General features: G+C 45.1%; 1 protein-coding gene across 1 annotated transcript; it reads left to right on the forward strand.

Moving 5' to 3' along the window:
• Positions 1-1042: 1042 nt before the first annotated feature.
• ASAH2 (N-acylsphingosine amidohydrolase (non-lysosomal ceramidase) 2) lies at positions 1043-17784 on the forward strand (the record flags this gene model as incomplete). The annotated part of the gene is made up of 20 exons (XM_010157330.1): positions 1043-1169; positions 1889-1990; positions 2927-3006; positions 3399-3548; positions 4148-4324; positions 4731-4858; positions 5465-5542; positions 6190-6310; positions 7763-7888; positions 8256-8342; positions 9768-9872; positions 10007-10088; positions 10596-10711; positions 12771-12865; positions 13524-13563; positions 14321-14416; positions 15267-15362; positions 15991-16140; positions 16898-16957; positions 17696-17784. Coding segments are annotated over exons 1-20 (2105 nt in total), but the record flags the coding sequence as incomplete, so codon positions are not given.
• Between the last annotated feature and the right edge of the window lie 1045 nt (positions 17785-18829).

Raw genomic sequence — 18829 nt, forward strand, 5'->3', positions numbered from 1 at the left:
AGCCAGAGTTAAACCATGACACCCCCCCCACTCGCCCCTCACTCTAAACAAGGAGCCAGTCCTTGGGGCAGATAAGAGGTTCAGTCACAGGCAGAGGAATGGGATCGGCAGTAAGTTTTATCCACTGACACATCTAAGGACACACAGAAATGTCCAAAGCTATTTTAAAGGGTTACTTGTAGCTTGTGCAGATGCTTACAGGGAAGGCAAAAGGCACCTCTTTGCAAAAAGTGCCGCTTCCCACCAGGCAAGACTGAAGCCCTTGACGCAAATCCCAGGTGCCAGAGCAGGACAAATCAGAGGTCACCAGAGCTTTTATCACAGAGGGAAATAGCATATTTTCCCATAGCCATATTTTGACTATTTTTTCTTGTTAATCTTTAATCCAAAATAAACCTGTGCCAAGGCGGAAGAACAATATACAAAAAGAAATCCCAGAGAGCTCTGCATATGATGAAGAAAACTGGCATCTATACGTAAAGTCTTATCTATGAAAGCTGTCACAACCACCGCTTTTTTCCAGCCAGGAGAGAGCTGCACTTAGACAAACAATGGTGCTTTTCTCACACTTAAAATTTGATCTTTATTATGGTGACAATATTGTTTTCTGATGTGCTCTGTGTGTGTGAGCAGCAGAAAAGCCACGAGACAGCATCACCCTTGGCCATTCAGTGAATGTAGGATCTTGTGGGAGAGTGTGGGGTTTATTTAAAAGTTTTCTTCAAAACAGTCAGCAAAGAATCTCAGGAAATGTGGGATCAGTAATTTGGCCACTCACCCTGTCCTATCGGGCCTCGTGACAGGGAGTGATCACCACTCACATGAGATATATTTTTGCTGTCTTAAGCAGATTGAATAATAAACCTCCACTTCCCATTGTTACAGCTGCAGCTGCCCGCTCCAACACTGGGACACGGGACACAAATCATCACCAGCTCTTTGAGGGTGTGACGTGCTGCTCTGGGTGGGACATGCCCGACACCAGGGCTGCCCCATCTGCCTTCCCCATGGGCTCCTTTCTGCTTTCACAGTGCCCCCAGCCATGTGTGGGAAGAGGTCCAAGTGTTCATTCTCCCGCCTGGAGGTGATCCTCATCGTTTGCCTGGCATTGATGATAGCCGTGACGGTGGTGCTCCTCGTCCTCCACTTTCTCACCCAAGAGAGAAACGGCAAGTTGAGCTGTTTTGGTCCTGTCATTGCACCCTGCTCAAGTGTGTGCCCAGTACAGCCATTTAAATTAAAGGAGGCAGGTGGAGGGTCACTGGGACACTGCTGAGCCTTCGTCACCTGCTCTGCGTATGGTTCTCCCGCACATCCGTGGCAAGGTGCTGCTGCTGGCCTCTGCAGCAGGAGCACGGTGGTCAAACCCAAGACGAACATCTCCTGGGGCATGGATAAACTTTGGGGTTAGAGGGTAACGCTGGCTGCAGGGATGCAGACAACCTCCCCTCCCTCTCTCTGCCTGGTGGAGGGGGCCATGAGACAACCTCCCACCCCACCCCCAACTTCAGACAACACACCAAGGGACTTCACAGATGTTGCAATCCCATCATAGCCCACTTCTGCCTCCAACTCCATCACTAGGCATGGGGCAGGTCAGGAGATGCCCAAAGTAAACTCTCAATTAACTTCTAATGTCCTCTGGAGAGATAAAATCTCATGGGGAAAGAAAACTTTTTGAAACTGTAGGTGTTTCCATGTGACAGGAGCCCTTTCCCAGAGCTGGGGTTCTCCCCTGTGCCGGACAGGGCATCACCTGATATGTCAGCAATGAGACCTTCCAATTCCTAGATTTTGATCTCAGATTGGATGTAGTTCACCCTTTCTTGCTGTTTTTAGGTTGTAGCACATAAGAGTTTTGCACAATCAATTTCTCTCTCTGTTGTAGTTCTTGGAGGAGGAGGTGGAGGAATGGTAGTTTTAGGGGTAGCCCTGCTCACTCGTGGCATTTTAAACAGGAGAAATGCCCTGTGGTCAGTCTGTGGCCGGTGTGAGTGTTTCAGTTCTGTTTCAAGTTACAGCCTAGGAAAGGCCAGACTGGGAAGACCAAGCATCCCCTTACACCAGTGCCCTGCCCCAAGCAGCAGCAGCTGGCTGGAAAGACTGTGAGAAGAGATCAAGCACACAGAAATATTTTCCCACAGAGTTATCTCGGCCTCCAGTGATTTGTGGCTCTGGGATTTCCTGAGACGTAGATAACTTTTTTTTTTTTTTAATTGAATAGTCCTCAATGGTTTTTCTTCTGTGAGTTTGTCCAGGTGCTTTGTCCATCCTGCAGAAGGACTTCTGCGCCTTCATGATGGCTGGGATAAGACATGATCTCCTTCGGGAGTCCGTTTCCTCACTGCATGACTGGACATCATTGCCCAGAGCTGCTTTTTCCTTCCTTGAGTTTCTGTTGGCTCCGACATGATTTGTTTGAGACTAGAGCACCAGTGCTGGACATGGGAGACATTGGAGGCATCGGCGTGACATGTCGTTGTGCCCCCCTTTCTTCTCTAGTCCTTTCCCAGTAGCTCCTGATATCCCATCCCCCTTTTCTCACTGCTGCTGAGCTGATATTTTTGTGTGTGAAAACAGCTCTTACACCCTCTGATCTGCTTCTTGCATGATAGTGATGGGTCTGGAGAATTTAATAGGTGATGCTAGTCTTGTTTCCCCCTCACTCTGAATCACGACACATTTTACACTGCCAGTGACCCTGTCCTGTGAGCTCCCTCTGCAGTTCTGCACACCTGCTCCTCCCTTTGCTACCCCAAATGTCTTACGAGCCTGAGCACACTGACCACATTGACAGCCCACTGGAAATCCGAGCAGACAGTATCAGCTGGATCCCCTTGTCAGGCATGCAAACTCTTTAAAAAGGCTTTGTTGGCTCTTCTGCTCTCTCATGCGTCCACTAATCTACTACTTATTCTTATTATAGATTCCAGTGAAGTAATAGCAAACTACTTACTGGGCGTAGGTCGAGCTGACTGCACGGGACCTGTGGCAGAAATTCCTCTGGTAAGTTGGGTGAACTGAACATGGGGTTGGTGAAACACTGATTTTCATAATCTCTGAGTATTTTTTTGAGGAATTATGGTTTAGAGGCTCTGCCTTGCCATATTATCTTCAAACATTAGGTGAAATCTCTTTGAGACTTTGAGCACCCTGACCTAGTGGAAGATGTCCCTGCCCATGGCAGGGGGGTTGGAAGTGGATGGTCTTCAAAGTCCCTTCCAACCCAAACCATTCTGTGATTCGTGCCATCGCAGGGTAAGATAGTTGCAGCTGTAAGTTCGTATGTTGGATGAGTGCTCTGACCCTCTGGCAAGTCTACTTAGAAAAATACATGCAAATGAATACATTGATCAATATTTTGGCTGCATGGTCTTGATAGAGCTCTTGCCTTCCAGATGGGATATGCCAAGCCGGAGCAGGTGGGCGGTGGGCTTCTCATGCGCCTCTACAGCCGAGCCTTCATTGTGGCAGAACTTGATGACACCAGGCGAGTAGTGTTTGTCAGCGCTGACATAGGAATGGTGTCTCAGAGGCTGAGGCTGGAGGTATGTGGCTGGAAATGAGTGATTGGCATAGTTTGGGTTGTCACTGGTGTTAGCATTGAGGTTGTAGTCATTGCTAAATAATACTGAGCATGGCAGCACATTGGCTGTTTGCTTTGGGATCTCCTTGCAGCACAATCTTGGAGACATGCCGTGTCTCTGCTGAAGAAGAGCTTTTGATGCCTCAGCAAATGAAGCTGGACTTCGACCATGCTTTTCTTAGCAGAAAAATTGTCACGTGTCCATTTGAATCCTGAATACATTATCATGGTGCCTGTGTAATTCTGGGTCTCCAGCCCCACAGAGGAGGGAGGGAGATGCTGGAGGACTGGAGACTCCTTGGATCATCTGGGCTTCAGTGCAAGTTGGCCATATTGGTCTTAACTTACTGGATTTTATTATCTTAAGGTTCTTGCCAAGATAATAACAGCTATTATAACAGCTATAACCTACTTGTTGTGACACCAGCATGGGAGTGTCAGGCAGAAAGAGAAGAGCAAGGAGGAAGATGAATCGTTGGGCTTTTTGCAAGGGCTTGATACAAATCTCCATAGCCTTTGGGCATGAAAAAGGGTGTTTTAGGACCACCTCCTTCCTCTTAGGTGCTCAAGAAACTGAAGAACAAATATGGTGAGTTGTACCGACAGGACAACGTCATCCTCAGCGGCACCCACACACACTCGGGGCCTGGTGGGTACTTCCAGTACACCCTCTTCTGGATCACTAGCAAAGGGCTAATCAGACCGTCCCTCAACGCTATTGTGAATGGCATCGTAAAGGTCAGTGTTGTCCAGTCTGTTGACACAAGAGCCTGTAAACACAGAAAAAGTGGGGGGAAATACATTTGTGACTAATGGAACTTTTGCTGTGATGTTTGTTGGAGTGACTCCAAACATCACAGTCTTAAAACACACCTGGAGGCAGGTTTATGCTTACCAGTGAAATCAGATCAAATATCAGGAGCTTTGAAGTCTTTCTTTAGAAAGAGACAGTTGTGGGTGATTCCAAAATATTACCATAATTTTCTAGAATTTTAGACTACTTAAGAAAAAAAAAAAAAAAGAGGTCCAAATTCCCAGGAAAGGGTTGGGGACAGGCAGAGATGGAAAAAGAGAGGTTTTCCAAATAATCTCACAATATGCCTTACATACGTGGACTAATATTTCCTGCCTTCCTGCTTTTCAGAGCATTGATATAGCACATCAGAACATGAAGAGAGGAAGGCTTTTTATAAACCGAGGCACTGTAGAAAACAGCCAGATCAACCGCAGCCCTTTCTCCTATCTTGAGAATCCAGCATCCGAGCGAAGAAGGTAAAAGCTCTTCGAACAGGAGAGAAAAAGAGCCCTGAAGAGGACCCTTTGGTTGGGACCGTGACTCTGCCATCTTGCAGCTGGTGTTTCTGGTCATTCATGGGGTGGTTGAAAATGTGGAGGCAAGACAGTGGCAGAATGACACTGCTGCCATCCTGGGTGCTTGGGGGTGTGTAGCTCCAAAGATCAGTTACGAAAGTGGGCTTGAAATTCATGGTTGCCCCCTGCAAGTATGTGAGGCATCAGTCAAGGATAGGACATTATGCGTTGTTCAACAAAAAAAGAAAAAAACATCTTCAGGAGACAGCATTTGAGTCAGATGGCATTAAAATGCTATCCTTGGTGCATGAATCTGTGTACAGAGAGAGCTCCTCTCTCCACCCCCTGGAGAAGTAGCGCCTGAGGTCAGCAACAACCCTAACTCTTCCTTTACCTTCACAGATGGTTTCAGATGCTCCACCAAGGGTCTTGCCGTGCTCTGGCAATATCTGTAATAACCTCTCCATTTCCTTGCTCAACCTAGTGGAGATTTAATGTGTCTGAGCAACACAGAACATCACCACAGCTCTGGCCCTAATGGGATTTTCCCACTTGGTTTTCATCCAGGTATTCATCCAACACGGATAAAGAAATGGTGATGCTGAAGATGGTAGATGAGAGTGGAGAGGGGATAGGTCTCATCAGGTACTGACCGCTGAAGTAACAGGTTTTTCTCCAGTTCCTCATAAACCTCAGCTCGGTAGCAGTTCTGCCTTTCTGCACAAGCTCTCCTTCCCAACACTGACCCTTGTCCATAGAGCACTGGTCCCAGCAGTGGGACCTGGAGGGTCTCTGAGGGAAGAGTAAGTGGGAGTCCATGGATGCATAAGCCAGGCCAGTGTCCCTCATCTACTCAGGGAGATAGAGCAGCACCTGCCCCAGCTACAGCTGGGCACATCTGGCACGACCCAAAGGCATCTGGAGAAGATGACCATAGTTGGTCTTCCTTTGCAGGGGTGCAGAAAAATCCCCTGGGGCTTTCACTGTGCCCCTCCGTGCACATCCCTACCCTGGCATCTCTAGGACCGTTTGGGCTCCTCTTGGTCATTTTCTTTCACCCCCCATGTTTCATGGGAAGTGTGCCATTCCCACAGGCAGCATTTATCATCCCCGTCCTTGTCAGTAGATTTGCAAGGCAGAGTTGGGCTGTGTAAAATTCAGAGCTCAAGGCCAGAGAAATTTTCCCAAAGAAAATTCCATAAGTCAATTGCAAATATATAGATAGAACAAGTCAATTGCCAATATATAAACTGAACAACACACTTCCTGTGTGTCTTCTGACTCCCCGTCAGCTGGTTTGCTGTGCACCCCGTCAGCATGAACAACACAAACCACCTTGTGAACAGCGACAACATGGGCTACGCGTCTTACTTGTTTGAGCAGGAGGAGAACAAGGGGATGCTTCCTGGAGAGGTAGGAGTGTTTTCAGACTACTGGAAACAGTGGGGAGAAAGGTGCTGCAACAGCGAGGGGGTGGTTGGTGCTTTCTATGGGCCAAAGCGGGTCCTTCCAAACAGCGAAACAGGACAGCAGGGTAAACACAGAAAGAAGGGGACAAAGAAGGATGCTTTGATTAATTTATTTTTTTCCTCTGGAGAATAGAAATTGCAAGGTATACTCGACTTTCCAAACCAGTAATCAGTGGCATTTATTTAGACTTTAGGAATAAACCAGATTTATTTTGATGTAACTATTGGAAACATTGTGAAGACATGTGGGATACTTGATCCAAAGGGATCAGTGCATCTGTGGTGTGACATCATGTCTGTGGTCAGCCCCACTTCTTCCTTGTGGCTTCCAGCCAGCTCTGCCTTCTGATTTTCATTTATCCAGAAGATTCACCATCCTCAAGGTGCAGGCACAACTCTTTAAAAAGTATAATTTCCCCTGAAATGTAAATGTGGACATGAACCCATCTCGCAGATGCTTTCACCCATGGGTTGATGAGGAGGGCGTCCTGTGTGTATATCTCCAGCATGCACTTTGAAACAGTTGCCCAATTCCTATTTTAATACTCTGGGCAAAGGAACACGTGCAGTTCATACCAAAGATGGAAACAAAAGGACTTCTACCTAATTTGTGCCTGCAAATGTTGCTTTTTATGGTGGATTACTAAACATTTTAACAAGACTCGACTCCTCTATATAGTTACAGGTTTAAATCAGTACAAGTTGACATGCATAGAAGGCTAAGAAGTGTTTGCAGGATTCAGGATTCAGCAGTATGATATGCTGGGCACATTGTGTCTAGCAGTTGTAGAAGAAAATGGCTTAAGAGCTAATAATATTTCAAAATATCTGGTGTTGATGCATCCCATCTCTAAAAGAGGGGAAAAAAAAGAGAGTATCTGAGGGCTGAATTCAGCTGACACTCAGAGTGTAACCAGCCTTGTTTGTAATGAGCACTACCTGATGTTAACTCCTGCACTCAGATCCAATAGTTCTCACCCTGTAAATCAGTCAGGGTGATAGCCTGGCAGAAAAAAACACTCCTGTGCAAGGTACTACGATGATCCGTTAACATCCGATCAGTAACATGAGAAAGTGGGGACATGGGGGGAAGAGCTGCTGCTGAGATGGAAGGGGTAGATGAAGGAATGCTGTCTGGATACCAAAGCAGCGTGAAGGTCCCCCCGAAAGGTGGTTGCATCCTGTGCATCCTATTCTCTCTTGCTCTTCCTGTCCCTAGCCCTTGGGACATTCCTAAATCCCCATTCCAGTCCACCCAGTCACTTCAGAAACGTTTACCAGCATTGCTCTCACCAGCTGGCTGCAGTGCCAGCCTTGGCTGCCGGGAAAGCTGCAGGTGATGTTTGCAATCACCGTAAGGCACTACAACCCACCTGACCACCCCTGGTTTTGGCAGGGTCCTTTTGTGGCTGCCTTTGCATCCTCCAACTTGGGAGACGTGTCGCCCAACACCAAAGGCCCGTTCTGCGCAAACACGGGGGAGTCGTGCAACAACCCGCAGAGCACCTGTCCCACTGGGGGGGTAAGTATGTCTTACCTGATCGACACTGACTTCTGATAAGGAGAAAACTCGGGGTGGAGCAGCAAATACAGATCCATTGTGCATGAGGAGGACATTAAAAAAAGAAAATCATGTCTTTTTGGACTATTCTGGATACCTTTTTCAGGACCTTACTGTGTCTTGTCCTCATACTCCACACTTGCTGGTCATGCAGCCCAAACTTTAATTTATCTTGCTGCAAAAGTAACCTAGAGCCCAAATTGGAGATGGTTAGCAAGAAACAATTAGTTCCCACAGTATGGCAATCACTTGTGAACTCACCCACTTTGCAGTGCCACATGTTCTCCACATTAACTGATCACTGGCATTTAATCACATTTCTTAACAGGCAACGATGTGCATGGCCATGGGTCCCGGCAATGACATGTTTGACAGCACAAGAATTATAGGGCAAAATATCTACTTGAAAGCAAGGGTAAGTGATGTTTTACTTTACGAGTGTGTGTGAATGCTGTTATTAGAGGAATGTCTGTTCGTTTAAACCACTTTCACCTGTTTTTGTGAACGTGTGTGGATTTCAATTACTCTAAAGTCCGTATTTATATACTTAAGGAAAAGTTTCCTGATTATTCAGAAAGAACAAACTTGTGTACAGATACATCATTGTAGGTGTTGCAATTTGAAAATGTTGGTTTGGGCTTTTCATCTCAATATTCCTCATTGGTATATAATGTGGATGTGGCTGCTTATAATCTCCCCCTCCCTCCCATTCACACATCTCAGAGTTGTCGTGATAGGAAAACTCGCTGGTGTTTAAGACTCCTAGAAGAGCTCAGAGACACCACCACATACTACTTGTTGGCCAACTTTGGCATCACACTCCCAAACAAATGTGAGTTAAAATGTGCCAGCTTAAACAGCCATGAAAGATACTCATCTTGCCCCGCTTGACTTTGCATTCACTCGGTCTCCTGCACCCTATGGGCCCCTTTACGTCGCCTGTGTCCTTGGCCTCAGAAGTCACCTGAATTTACTGGTTCCCCTTCTTCGGCTTCACGTAATGTGAGAGTAGTCAGAGGACATTTTTTGGCACCGTTTCAGGGACAGCAGCTTGTAGGAACTGGAATGAGTCCAGCAGAGGAGTAAGAGCAGAAGGCTCGATGGTGGCGGTTTCCTTTTAATCACCATTTCAGATGTTTGCCTCGAAGTCACTCCAGGCTGATCGTGACTTGCAAGTGAAAGATGGTCCCAGTCAGAGTGGCCCGTCATGGGTATCAAATGGCAAGGGAAAACATTGCTGTCATTTTTAACACTGTAGGCTCTTGGCTGTATCCTCTATTCCTTCCTGCAGCTAGAGGAATGTTACTAAACCTGTATAGCTTCTGGCAACACTTTCTATGCACCAACCCCAGGCGTGTGTGCCAGAAAACCATTCACTGAGGAGCTGAATGACTTAGCTGTCAGCTGCATTGTAAATGCACGGTAAAGCCCGTGTGTTTCAAAGAAATGCACACAGCAAAGCACATCTTTCTCATAGGAAACGTTTCTTCTGGTTGGTCTAAGATGTGAGAAATGCCAAACGGTTGCAACTAAGAAAAAGAAGTTGCCATCCTCGTGGAATAGGTGCATGTTTCAGCTCAAAAAAGAAAGGCAAGCACAAAACTGCTGACCACAGAGTGTCCTCCCGATGTTACTTGAGACAGGGAGAGCTTGCAGGACTTGGGGCTTGCAGGATGTAGAGATGGGGTGATAGAACCAAAGGAACCTGGGAAATACACTCCTGCTTTAACACCTGGAAGGTGTCAACAGAACGAAGAACTCATTCATATAGCTGATTCTCAGAAGAGCCAGGTTCCTGATTTCTTATTCTTCAAGGATTTCCACCTTGTGTATCCTTTAGGAGCTGTATGAAAAAGCGTCCCAGGAGGTCAGAGGATCCCTCAGCTCAGCTCACCAGTGGGTGAACATGAGTGATGTCTCGGTGGAGCTCAATGCCACGCACAAGGTAAGAGCAGGATCTCCTGAGATGCAGGTGTGAGGAAGGAAGAAATGTATTTTCACAGCAGAACTTGGCATGCTGAGGGGAACTGGTTTTAAAATATGTTTTTTCTTTTTTTTCTTTTCCCCCTTCTGTGTAAGGTTAAAACGTGTAAACCAGCCTTAGGACACAGTTTTGCTGCAGGGACTATTGATGGGCCGGGGGCTTTCAACTTCACACAAGGTAAGTTAGGGAGCAGATGTCAATGTGGCTTCATACAAACGGGGAGGACATGGGGCGTCCCTCAAATAGATTAAAACCCCCAGAGCTGTTTAAGAGCATCAACAGCTGGTTGAATCACAGTCTCCAAAGGGATGTTTTTTGGGAAGGTGTGATCTTACAGCCCCCTGTGCAAGGTTGTCTGTGTTCATGAGAAAGCTTCTGGAGAAGGATATGACCATTCTGGGAAGGAAGGAGAGCACTGAATGGGGAGTGAGGAGTGGGGAGAAGAAAGAGCTGGCTTTGGGGCAATCTTTTTAATTTGTTCTTATTACCTGAAGGCTGTCAAGATGAGGCTTGGCTGGGCTAAATCTTGGCTTTTCAAACTACCCCAGAAAATGGAGATTGTCAGAATCCACTGAGAAGTATCTTATCCCACATAAGAGGGGAGGGGATAATAAATGAAATTTATGTCTGATAGCTGCTGGGACAGCTGAAGGAACAGCATGTAAAATATGTTTCTTCCTCAAGGCTCAGTAGAAGGGGACCCGTTTTGGGATGAAATCCGGGACCAACTGCTGGGAGAGCCATCCAATGAAACAAAAGACTGCCACAAACCCAAGCCAATCCTCTTTAGCACTGGAGAGGTAAGGATGCACAGGTGTGTGCCCTGGGATGTGCAGAGATTGCTGATCCTTGCTAGGTTTTAGTAGGACGCTCCAGAAGATGTCTGTACCAGCCCATATGGTGAAGAACAAGGTAGAAAAGAGCACTAGATGGGCTTTGAAGGTATGAAAATAAAAGACAAGAATAAGTGTTGTCATTAGTTTGCATCAGAATGAGAGAGGTGGAAGTTTTCCATTTGAAAAGCATCTTTTCCATATATCCCAGGAGGAGAGACCAGACTTGCTGGGTCAAAAACCCAATGAAAGATCAACCCTGGCCTAATTCTCTGCCTGTGAAATGGCCCTGAGCAGGATGCACAGGGAAAACGTATGAGGTCAGGGAAAGCCAATGGTGTGTGGGGCTCAGTGTTGCCTCTTGGCAGTCTCTGCCTTCAGGACATCCTCTGCTGGTGCTCAGATCTAATAGCTCCAGGTGAATTTTTCTTCCATCCTGCCATTGGTTTCCTACCTCAATCCATGAGAGGACTTTTCTTCTTTCTTTTTGTCATGTGACAGACTGGTCCATGCAAAAAGGATTAACTTGTCATGGTGCCTTTTGGAAACTCGGGGGCTGTATTTACTTACCCTCCTTCTCAGTGATGTCTTCAAAGGTTTCTACTGAGCTTTGACTTCCTCTGGAAACATCCAGTTGACTTCTCTGCAGGACCAACACTGCAGCTACAGCAGATTGCTCAAGCCCATGACCGGAACAATCAGGGAAGTCAGCAAGGATGGAGACCCGCTGCTGCTTGTGTCCCCAGCAGAGGAATGTCCCATTTCTTAGGGCCAGCCTTCGCAGTGCTGTTGCCCAATTGGTCCCAGCCTATCCCCATGCTCAGGGCTGCTCTGTCCTGGGCAGGACCTGGTGTTTGTTCTAGTGAACTTTCCCAAAATCCTACTTACAACTTCAAAAGAAAATTGATGTCCCATTTTCCACCTGTGGTTCCCTTGGCATTAAGGCAAATGCACTGTAGTGGTGTGGGATCATGTCCAAGGTCCTTTAGAGCAGTTAGATGATGCTGTCTGGATGAGGCAATTTGTTGTTATTCCTTTAATTGGTCTCTTTAAAAGCTTTCCTAGTGTTGCTTTGTGTTCAATCTGCTCCTCACCTCCTATAAAAAGAGATGCCCAGCACAGACCCTCCTCCCACTCCACCTCCTCCGTCCAGGATGATACTACCGAGAGTAAATTACACTTTATTCTTACAAGTTTATCACCTGGTGAACATCCTTTTACAGATGATCTGGCAGGCCTCCTGCTTGTGATGCGCTTAACGAAGTTTTGACATTCACGTTTTACTCCCAGTAAACTGCTCCTCAAAATACTTCTTGGCTTGCTGTAGTGGGTTTTTGCATTTCATTTGCTGGAGCCATGCCACCCCTGAGCTCTTGTTCTTTATTTCCCTTTAACAGGCTTCATTTTTATCAAGCTTTTATCTATCTATCTATTTATTTAAGATGAAATGCTGCTGTAGTGTGTGTTTTGGCTGCTACTACTGTGCTGAGTATGGCGTGGTCAGTTAGGGGCAGTTTGAAGTCAGGGCTAGGTCGAGGGTTCCCTTAGCATTAGCCTCTGGTGACTTAGAAACCCTCCCCCTGCATCACAACTTTCCTGAGCTGCCCAAGAGGTAACCCTCGTGTCCCATCACCGTTGGGCTCTCTGATTTAACTCATTCACTTTTGCTCTCCTGGTCAGATGATCAGCCTCATTGATCCTGATGCTGTCCTTTTCCCATGCAGGTGAGAGGTTTCCAGGTGATACCCTGAGCTTATTTACCAAATTTTCTTTAAGATATCCCTCTGGCAACACCTGGTTGTTTTGGTTTTGGTTTTTTTTTTGCCTTACCCATAGTATTTAGATGTGCTTTATCTGTTTGTTATGGTCAGACAACCCGCTGTACATGTGAAACTAAAACACTTTATGTGCCTGTTGATAATGTGAATTTATTTGCCTGACTTATGACTGTAGGAAGGAAAACACTTGGGCTACCTTTTCTTACTACTACCCTTCAACAGTCACATCCTCTTTTTTTACACCTCAGATGACCCGGCCTCACCCCTGGCATCCTGACATTGTGGATGTTCAGATTGCTGCCATTGGATCGCTGGCAATCATCGCTGTTCCCGGAGAGTTCACGTATGTATTTCTTTGGTCTCGTTCTGTGTATTGCAGCCAGCAGCATTTCATTCAAACTACCTGTGATACTTCTGCATGCAGGTAGAAAGGGGGTGTAGGTTAAAAGTGCCCCTGATACACGAGAGCTGTGTGGGCACTACACATAAATGTCCACTGCATGTATTTTATTGTGTATCATCTCTTCTGGTTACCTGGGGTTTCCCATTTTCTTCTCCATTCTGTAAACTAGTCAAGGGAATGAATGAGATGCAAACAAGCTTCCTAAATAATTTTAACTGTTCCTTGTGAAATGCAGTTTCAATGAAATGAAAGGAACTTTTTAACTTTGATTTTTCTTTTCATGCCACAAACACCATAGTGATGAATTGCACTGACTGTTGATGGTACAATGGTGAAAAATCTGAATAGGGTAATGATTTAATTCCATCACCCTTTTTTAATACCCCACCCTGCCCCGAGATGCCTCCAGCCTCACCCTGGCTGTGATGATGTATGTGAAATATGTATTGAGGTGGTTTTGTTGAGCTCATCGCAGGGAAGTTTTAAGGAATTCTGAGCAGAGCTGCAAGTGCTATGTGAATTTCTGGTGGTGTGCTGCATAGCCAGGCGGCATTTCCAACATTTCTGGAGGCTGACATTGTTCCCTTAATGCCCTTAGGACCATGTCTGGACGCAGGCTACGGGAAGCTGTTAAAAAAGTAAGTTACCGAGGAAGATGTTTCTCCAGAGCGCAGCATATCTGGAACTTCACATTTCTTGATCTTTGTGGTTTTTCCTGTGTCTCCTCCCAGCTGGGCCCGTGGGTCTCGTGTCTCACAGATATTTCCTTCTCACAGCTGCTTCAGACACATTTTGTGTGTGCCTACTGACACGCAGGAGAAATGAATATCTGCCCCAAAAGAAGAAAAACAATCAAATTTCAGTCCATTAAGCCAACACAAGCTAGTTTAACTGGGATCCAGGCATACCTGGTGCTAGCAGGAGTTTTGTCTCTGGTATGGAGGGGTTTAACTCCTTAATCCCTACCAGGATTTCACAACTAAGAACAATTGGAAAAAAATGGCAAATTTGTTTTTTCCATTTTCGTGACTGATACTGATTCTCATCTGCAGCCTGAATGCCATCTTAATCTCAGACGCTGTCTCCACAACTCACTGAGCCTGTCTGATGTAGTTACATTGCCAGTTTTATTTGGAAGCATGCAGACATCAGCTTAAAAACAAACCCCTGAATTTATTCAATTTACTAGAGTATGAGGTAATTTCTCCTCTTTTTCTTTGGGAAGTGAATATGACATGTTAATGAAGGCAAATTACTCTTGTAGGGTTGCATTCCTGAACATCCAGCTCCCTCCCCACTGTAACTTTGTATTCTGCCCTGCTAAATAACAACAACAACAATATAATTGTGCATTAAGTAGTTGTTAAAGGATATGTGATTGATTTCCTTTCTTAGGAATTTGATTCTCATGGCACACCAAGAATGAATGTCGTAATTGCAGGTCTGTGCAATGTCTATACCCATTACATTACTACCTATGAAGAATACCAGGTAAATGTTACAACTGCAGATTGAACATGTTTAACTGAGTTCAGTTGTGGCTATATTGGACGATAATTCATGTGAAATTATGTATATTTAGAGTATTTTTCCTTTATTACAAAAAGCTGAAGAATCTGTGGCAGAAATCACAAGACCTCCTTGTTTATTCTGGCCTAGGCGACATGGTCCAAGGACCAACGTGGTTTCCTGGTCATAACTAGAGGGTATATGTATGGATGCTTTAATGGGATGTACTGAAGGGAGTTCCTGTGAGTTCAGGTCTGTTTTAGTAATCTCCTGATGACTCGGATGAATTAGAAATTACCTCCATAAGGTGGCAAAATTTCCGTAAGAAAAGTTTTGAGCTGTAGGGTTGTAAAGTGAATTACAGTGCCATGTGGAAAAGGGGGAAACAGAGCTTGCAAGACCCGGTCTTAAGGGTCCCCACAAGGCATGGTCGATGTTGTGCTTTCAGGATGATGTGGGCCATTGGATGGACTCCTCGGGTTTAGAAACCCTAAACTGGGAGGGATGGCTGGAAGAAGGGGGGTTGTCCAACCCAAAAAGTTGGAGATGAACTACAACATAAGCTTTTAAAAGAGTAAAAGAGCTGTGATAATTGGAAGAGTGACAACCAGCCCTCCCTGTTTGTAATGGATTGGAAACCGAAGAGTAACTTGAAATTGCAGCAGAAATACTTAGGCAAGACCAAGACTTGTTGGTCTGTGTCCCTAGCAGTGAGGGAGGAAATAAACCCCCGCAGGCGTAGTGCTGATCTTGTCTTGGCATAGTAGAATGAGCTATATAAACTGCACAGGACTCCTTTAAACCTTCCTTTTCCAAATTTGTCCTTTGCTAGGTTCAACGATATGAGGCTGCATCAACTATTTATGGGCCGCACACCCTTTCTGCTTATATTCAACTCTACAGAGGACTTGCAAGGGCTATTGCTACGGTAATCAAAATTTTCTGTATGCCAAACGCTGCTAGAGACATTTAAGTCCTGCAGATGGTGTTAGCTATATTTGTTACTCAGTGAGGTTGCATGATTGCTACCCTCTCTTTTCTCATAAGCTTTGTGAAATAATCATGTGGTATGAAAATAATTCCTGTAATGGAGGTCTCATTTCACTTGGGAAATTCTGGGGGTTTTCCCATTCAAAGTTTAGGAAATAGGTACCTCCAACCTTTCAGCATGGCCTGAAGTTGCTGTTTTTCTACCAAGAGGGAAAAAAATCTGCTACATGTCCACTGTACATGGCCATATTCACTACCATCTGTGGATCACGTGAACATGTGGGACCGCTGCATGGGTGCTGGCTCCTGAAGTCGTGGGATATTCTGGTGTGTGGAATTGGGGGAACTCAGCAACAGGGCAGTGGGCGTCCTGTGGGGATTTCATCTGTGCTCTGCATGCAGAAGCAGATCCTCTTGTTTGTTTATACGCTCACTTTAATTGCCCTTGTTCTTAAAATCTCTCTAAGCAATGGGATTGGATAGAGAGCCACAGGAGTGATATGATTCATCAGGCAGATACTGGTTATCTCTATGTGTGTATAATGAGCACATCTTCCTTCTCCCAGAATACAGTTCAGGATTTGCCACGTGGTCCAGAGCCCCCAGTTTTCAATATAGGTAACATGACCTTGGTGCCTCCCCTCACTGCTGATCGTGTGACGGCGAATAAGACATTTGGAGATGTGCTACAAGAAGTGAGACAACAGTATCAAGTGGTGAGAGCTTCAAGGATTTGCTAAAACTTGTTTAGGAAATTGTCTTTAAATTCTTACCCCTCATCCAAAAAAGTCTATGTTTTCTAAAGGGTCATAGTGCTCTCAGACTAAAAAAGGTCTCATTGCTCTTAGTGGTCATGGCTGAAAAGGCAGAGACAGAACATTTTCATGCCAATGTCACTGTACTGAACATGATTAAAATGGGTAAATGAAGAGGAAAATGAAATCCCTTTATGCAACATGAAGATTTCCCCTTCTGCTTTGACATAAAACAACAATTGATGATTAAATAGGCAAATCTTTTACAGTGATTTCTTTACAAGCAGAAATCAGGTCACCCTTGATGCCTCTTGCTATGGAATGTAAATGAAATAAAAAGGTTCAGTTTTTGATTCAGAGCAAGGACTTTCATCTCATTGCTGTCTCCAGCAGTAAGGTAGGAAGAAGGCGGGGAGGCATTCTTAAAAATCTCACCCATTTCCCTCCCTCTTTTACACAGAAACCTTATGTGCTGTGGTAGAGTTTATCCAGCGAGCAGGACAAGTGGGGTGGCAAGGCACAGAATAACAGTTCTCAGTATAAACTTTCCATCGCTATTGCAACATGTGAAATTATGAATAATTTAAAAGAAAAAAACAACCACCAACACAACCCCCCTCCAACCAAACCACTCAAAAGCTCATATGGTATCTTCAAAGGATGTTCTGAATGTGCAATATGCTGCTCAGTCTTTAATATAAATCTCAATTCCCCCCAGAGAGAAGTTGCTGAAGTAACTTTCATAGGTGCGAACCCCAGGAACTCTGCAGAGAATGTGGTAAATATGACTCAGTGGTGCTGGAACTGGGGATGTTTGGGATTAATGAACACTTAGTTACTGCCTCTGCCTGATGCATTTGAATCTTTGACATTCAGTTTTCAGATGGAATAAGACCATGTTCTTCCATGTTCTCTTTGCTGGGAGTTCAGAAAAATATAGTTTCTCCCTTTATCACGTGTTTTGGGAATTCATACTACCAGAATGCTTTTAGGGCCAAATCCTTAACTTGTTTGAGTATGGACCATTCATGATCTCTTTGTGAGAGAGATCTTGAATCACGATCTATGATTCTATGATTCTTCAAACTATTGAAGTTAAAGGCACCCATGTCATGTGTTAGGCCAGATGCTCTTTCTCAGTCAGTATCCAGTGCCATCCAGTCACAGCAAGCATGGTCTCTACTCTCCATCCTATCATCATGTTTAATAAAACAAAGAAAATCAGGGAAGTACTTAACTTGTCCCATCACTTACGTTGCATAGGCATTGATAGCAAACACCTCACCTGTCCATTCTCTTTTTAATTATCAAGTTCTTTACTCATTCTCTGTGTCATTTATTAGCTTAAATTTATTAGGTTATTTCACTGCCAAATACAAGCATTTTTGCTAGTAATTATTGCATTTGCAGTAAAGCACGTGGGAGCAAAGTCCCTTCTCCAGTTTGAAATGACAGAAAAAAGTAGGGATGTGCCTGTCCCTTCAGCATCTGGCTAACTCTGCTATTTTTATTCCAGACTGAACATAACTTCCTGACGGTGGAGAGATACTTCAGCACTTCAGACAGCTGGCATGTCATACAGAACGATGCCTCCTGGGACACCAGGTGGGTGCCCTGACCAGATTTCACTGTTCCAGACTCCTCCGAGTAATCTGAGTTTAACCTCAAGGGCTTCATTTCAGAGCTCCCAACATTAGCTTGGTCTTGTCCCTGCTCTCTGAGGATGGATCGATCCATATCTGGATGGTTACCTTGTCAAGACCGCAACTATCGGTCTTCCTCTTGGGTCTAGCTTCTACAATGAAGACTTATAAGTTTGGGAAAGCTAGAAGGAAGAGCAAGAATTACGGAAGGTTTGTGGTCCAATTTGTTCATAGCCTACATCCATCCATCTGCCATACCATGCTGATGAATAGGGTGCCAAATAGAAAACGAGTGGTTCACCACAAGTAGGGTTTTCATAGGGAAAAACTGGCCAGCTTTGCAGTGCATCATAAAGTAGAGACAGTCAGAAGTTTAAAAAAAGTTTGTAAGAAAGCAAAGTTAAGGTTAGAGATGTCAGGCTTAAGGAAAAATATCCACTAAGCAGCAAAGATGGTGTCACCTTTCAGACCTACACCAGAAGTCCACACACGAAGTAGGAATACCAAAGGCATCTTTTGTCACACTAGTAGATATAAAGTTAATTCCCTGTTTGAATAAAACCAGACATTTTCCAACCTGCTTCTGCAACCTATCTGTGAAAACCAGATCTCAAAAACCATCCAGCTCAGGGTCTTCTGACCTTGTTATGTGCAAACACCTAACATCTGCAGTCAGAGGGGCGATGTCCCCAACAGCATGGCTTCATCAAAAACGTCTTCTTCTGGATTTATGACAAGCATTTGATAGGGCATAATTTTCTCTGCCCAAATGCAACCAGCTGCTCCCTAAACCTAATCCGGTAGCCAGGATTCCCAGTGTGGCTACCTGCACCTGGAGCTCTGCATTTCTAGGTGCTTGCCCTCAGTTTAATACCTGTGCTATGTTACCTTGTCACTCTCATTGATGTCACCCTTTCCAGCCAAGTTCTCTGCCTGAGTAAGGGAAATGATGGCATTTTATCACCTATGTATGGGGCCCTGCCTTCATCCCTCCTCTTCCAAAAATC

Source organism: Eurypyga helias, unplaced genomic scaffold (assembly GCF_000690775.1).
Source record: "Eurypyga helias isolate BGI_N326 unplaced genomic scaffold, ASM69077v1 Scaffold48618, whole genome shotgun sequence".
Lineage (NCBI taxonomy): Eukaryota > Metazoa > Chordata > Aves > Eurypygiformes > Eurypygidae > Eurypyga > Eurypyga helias.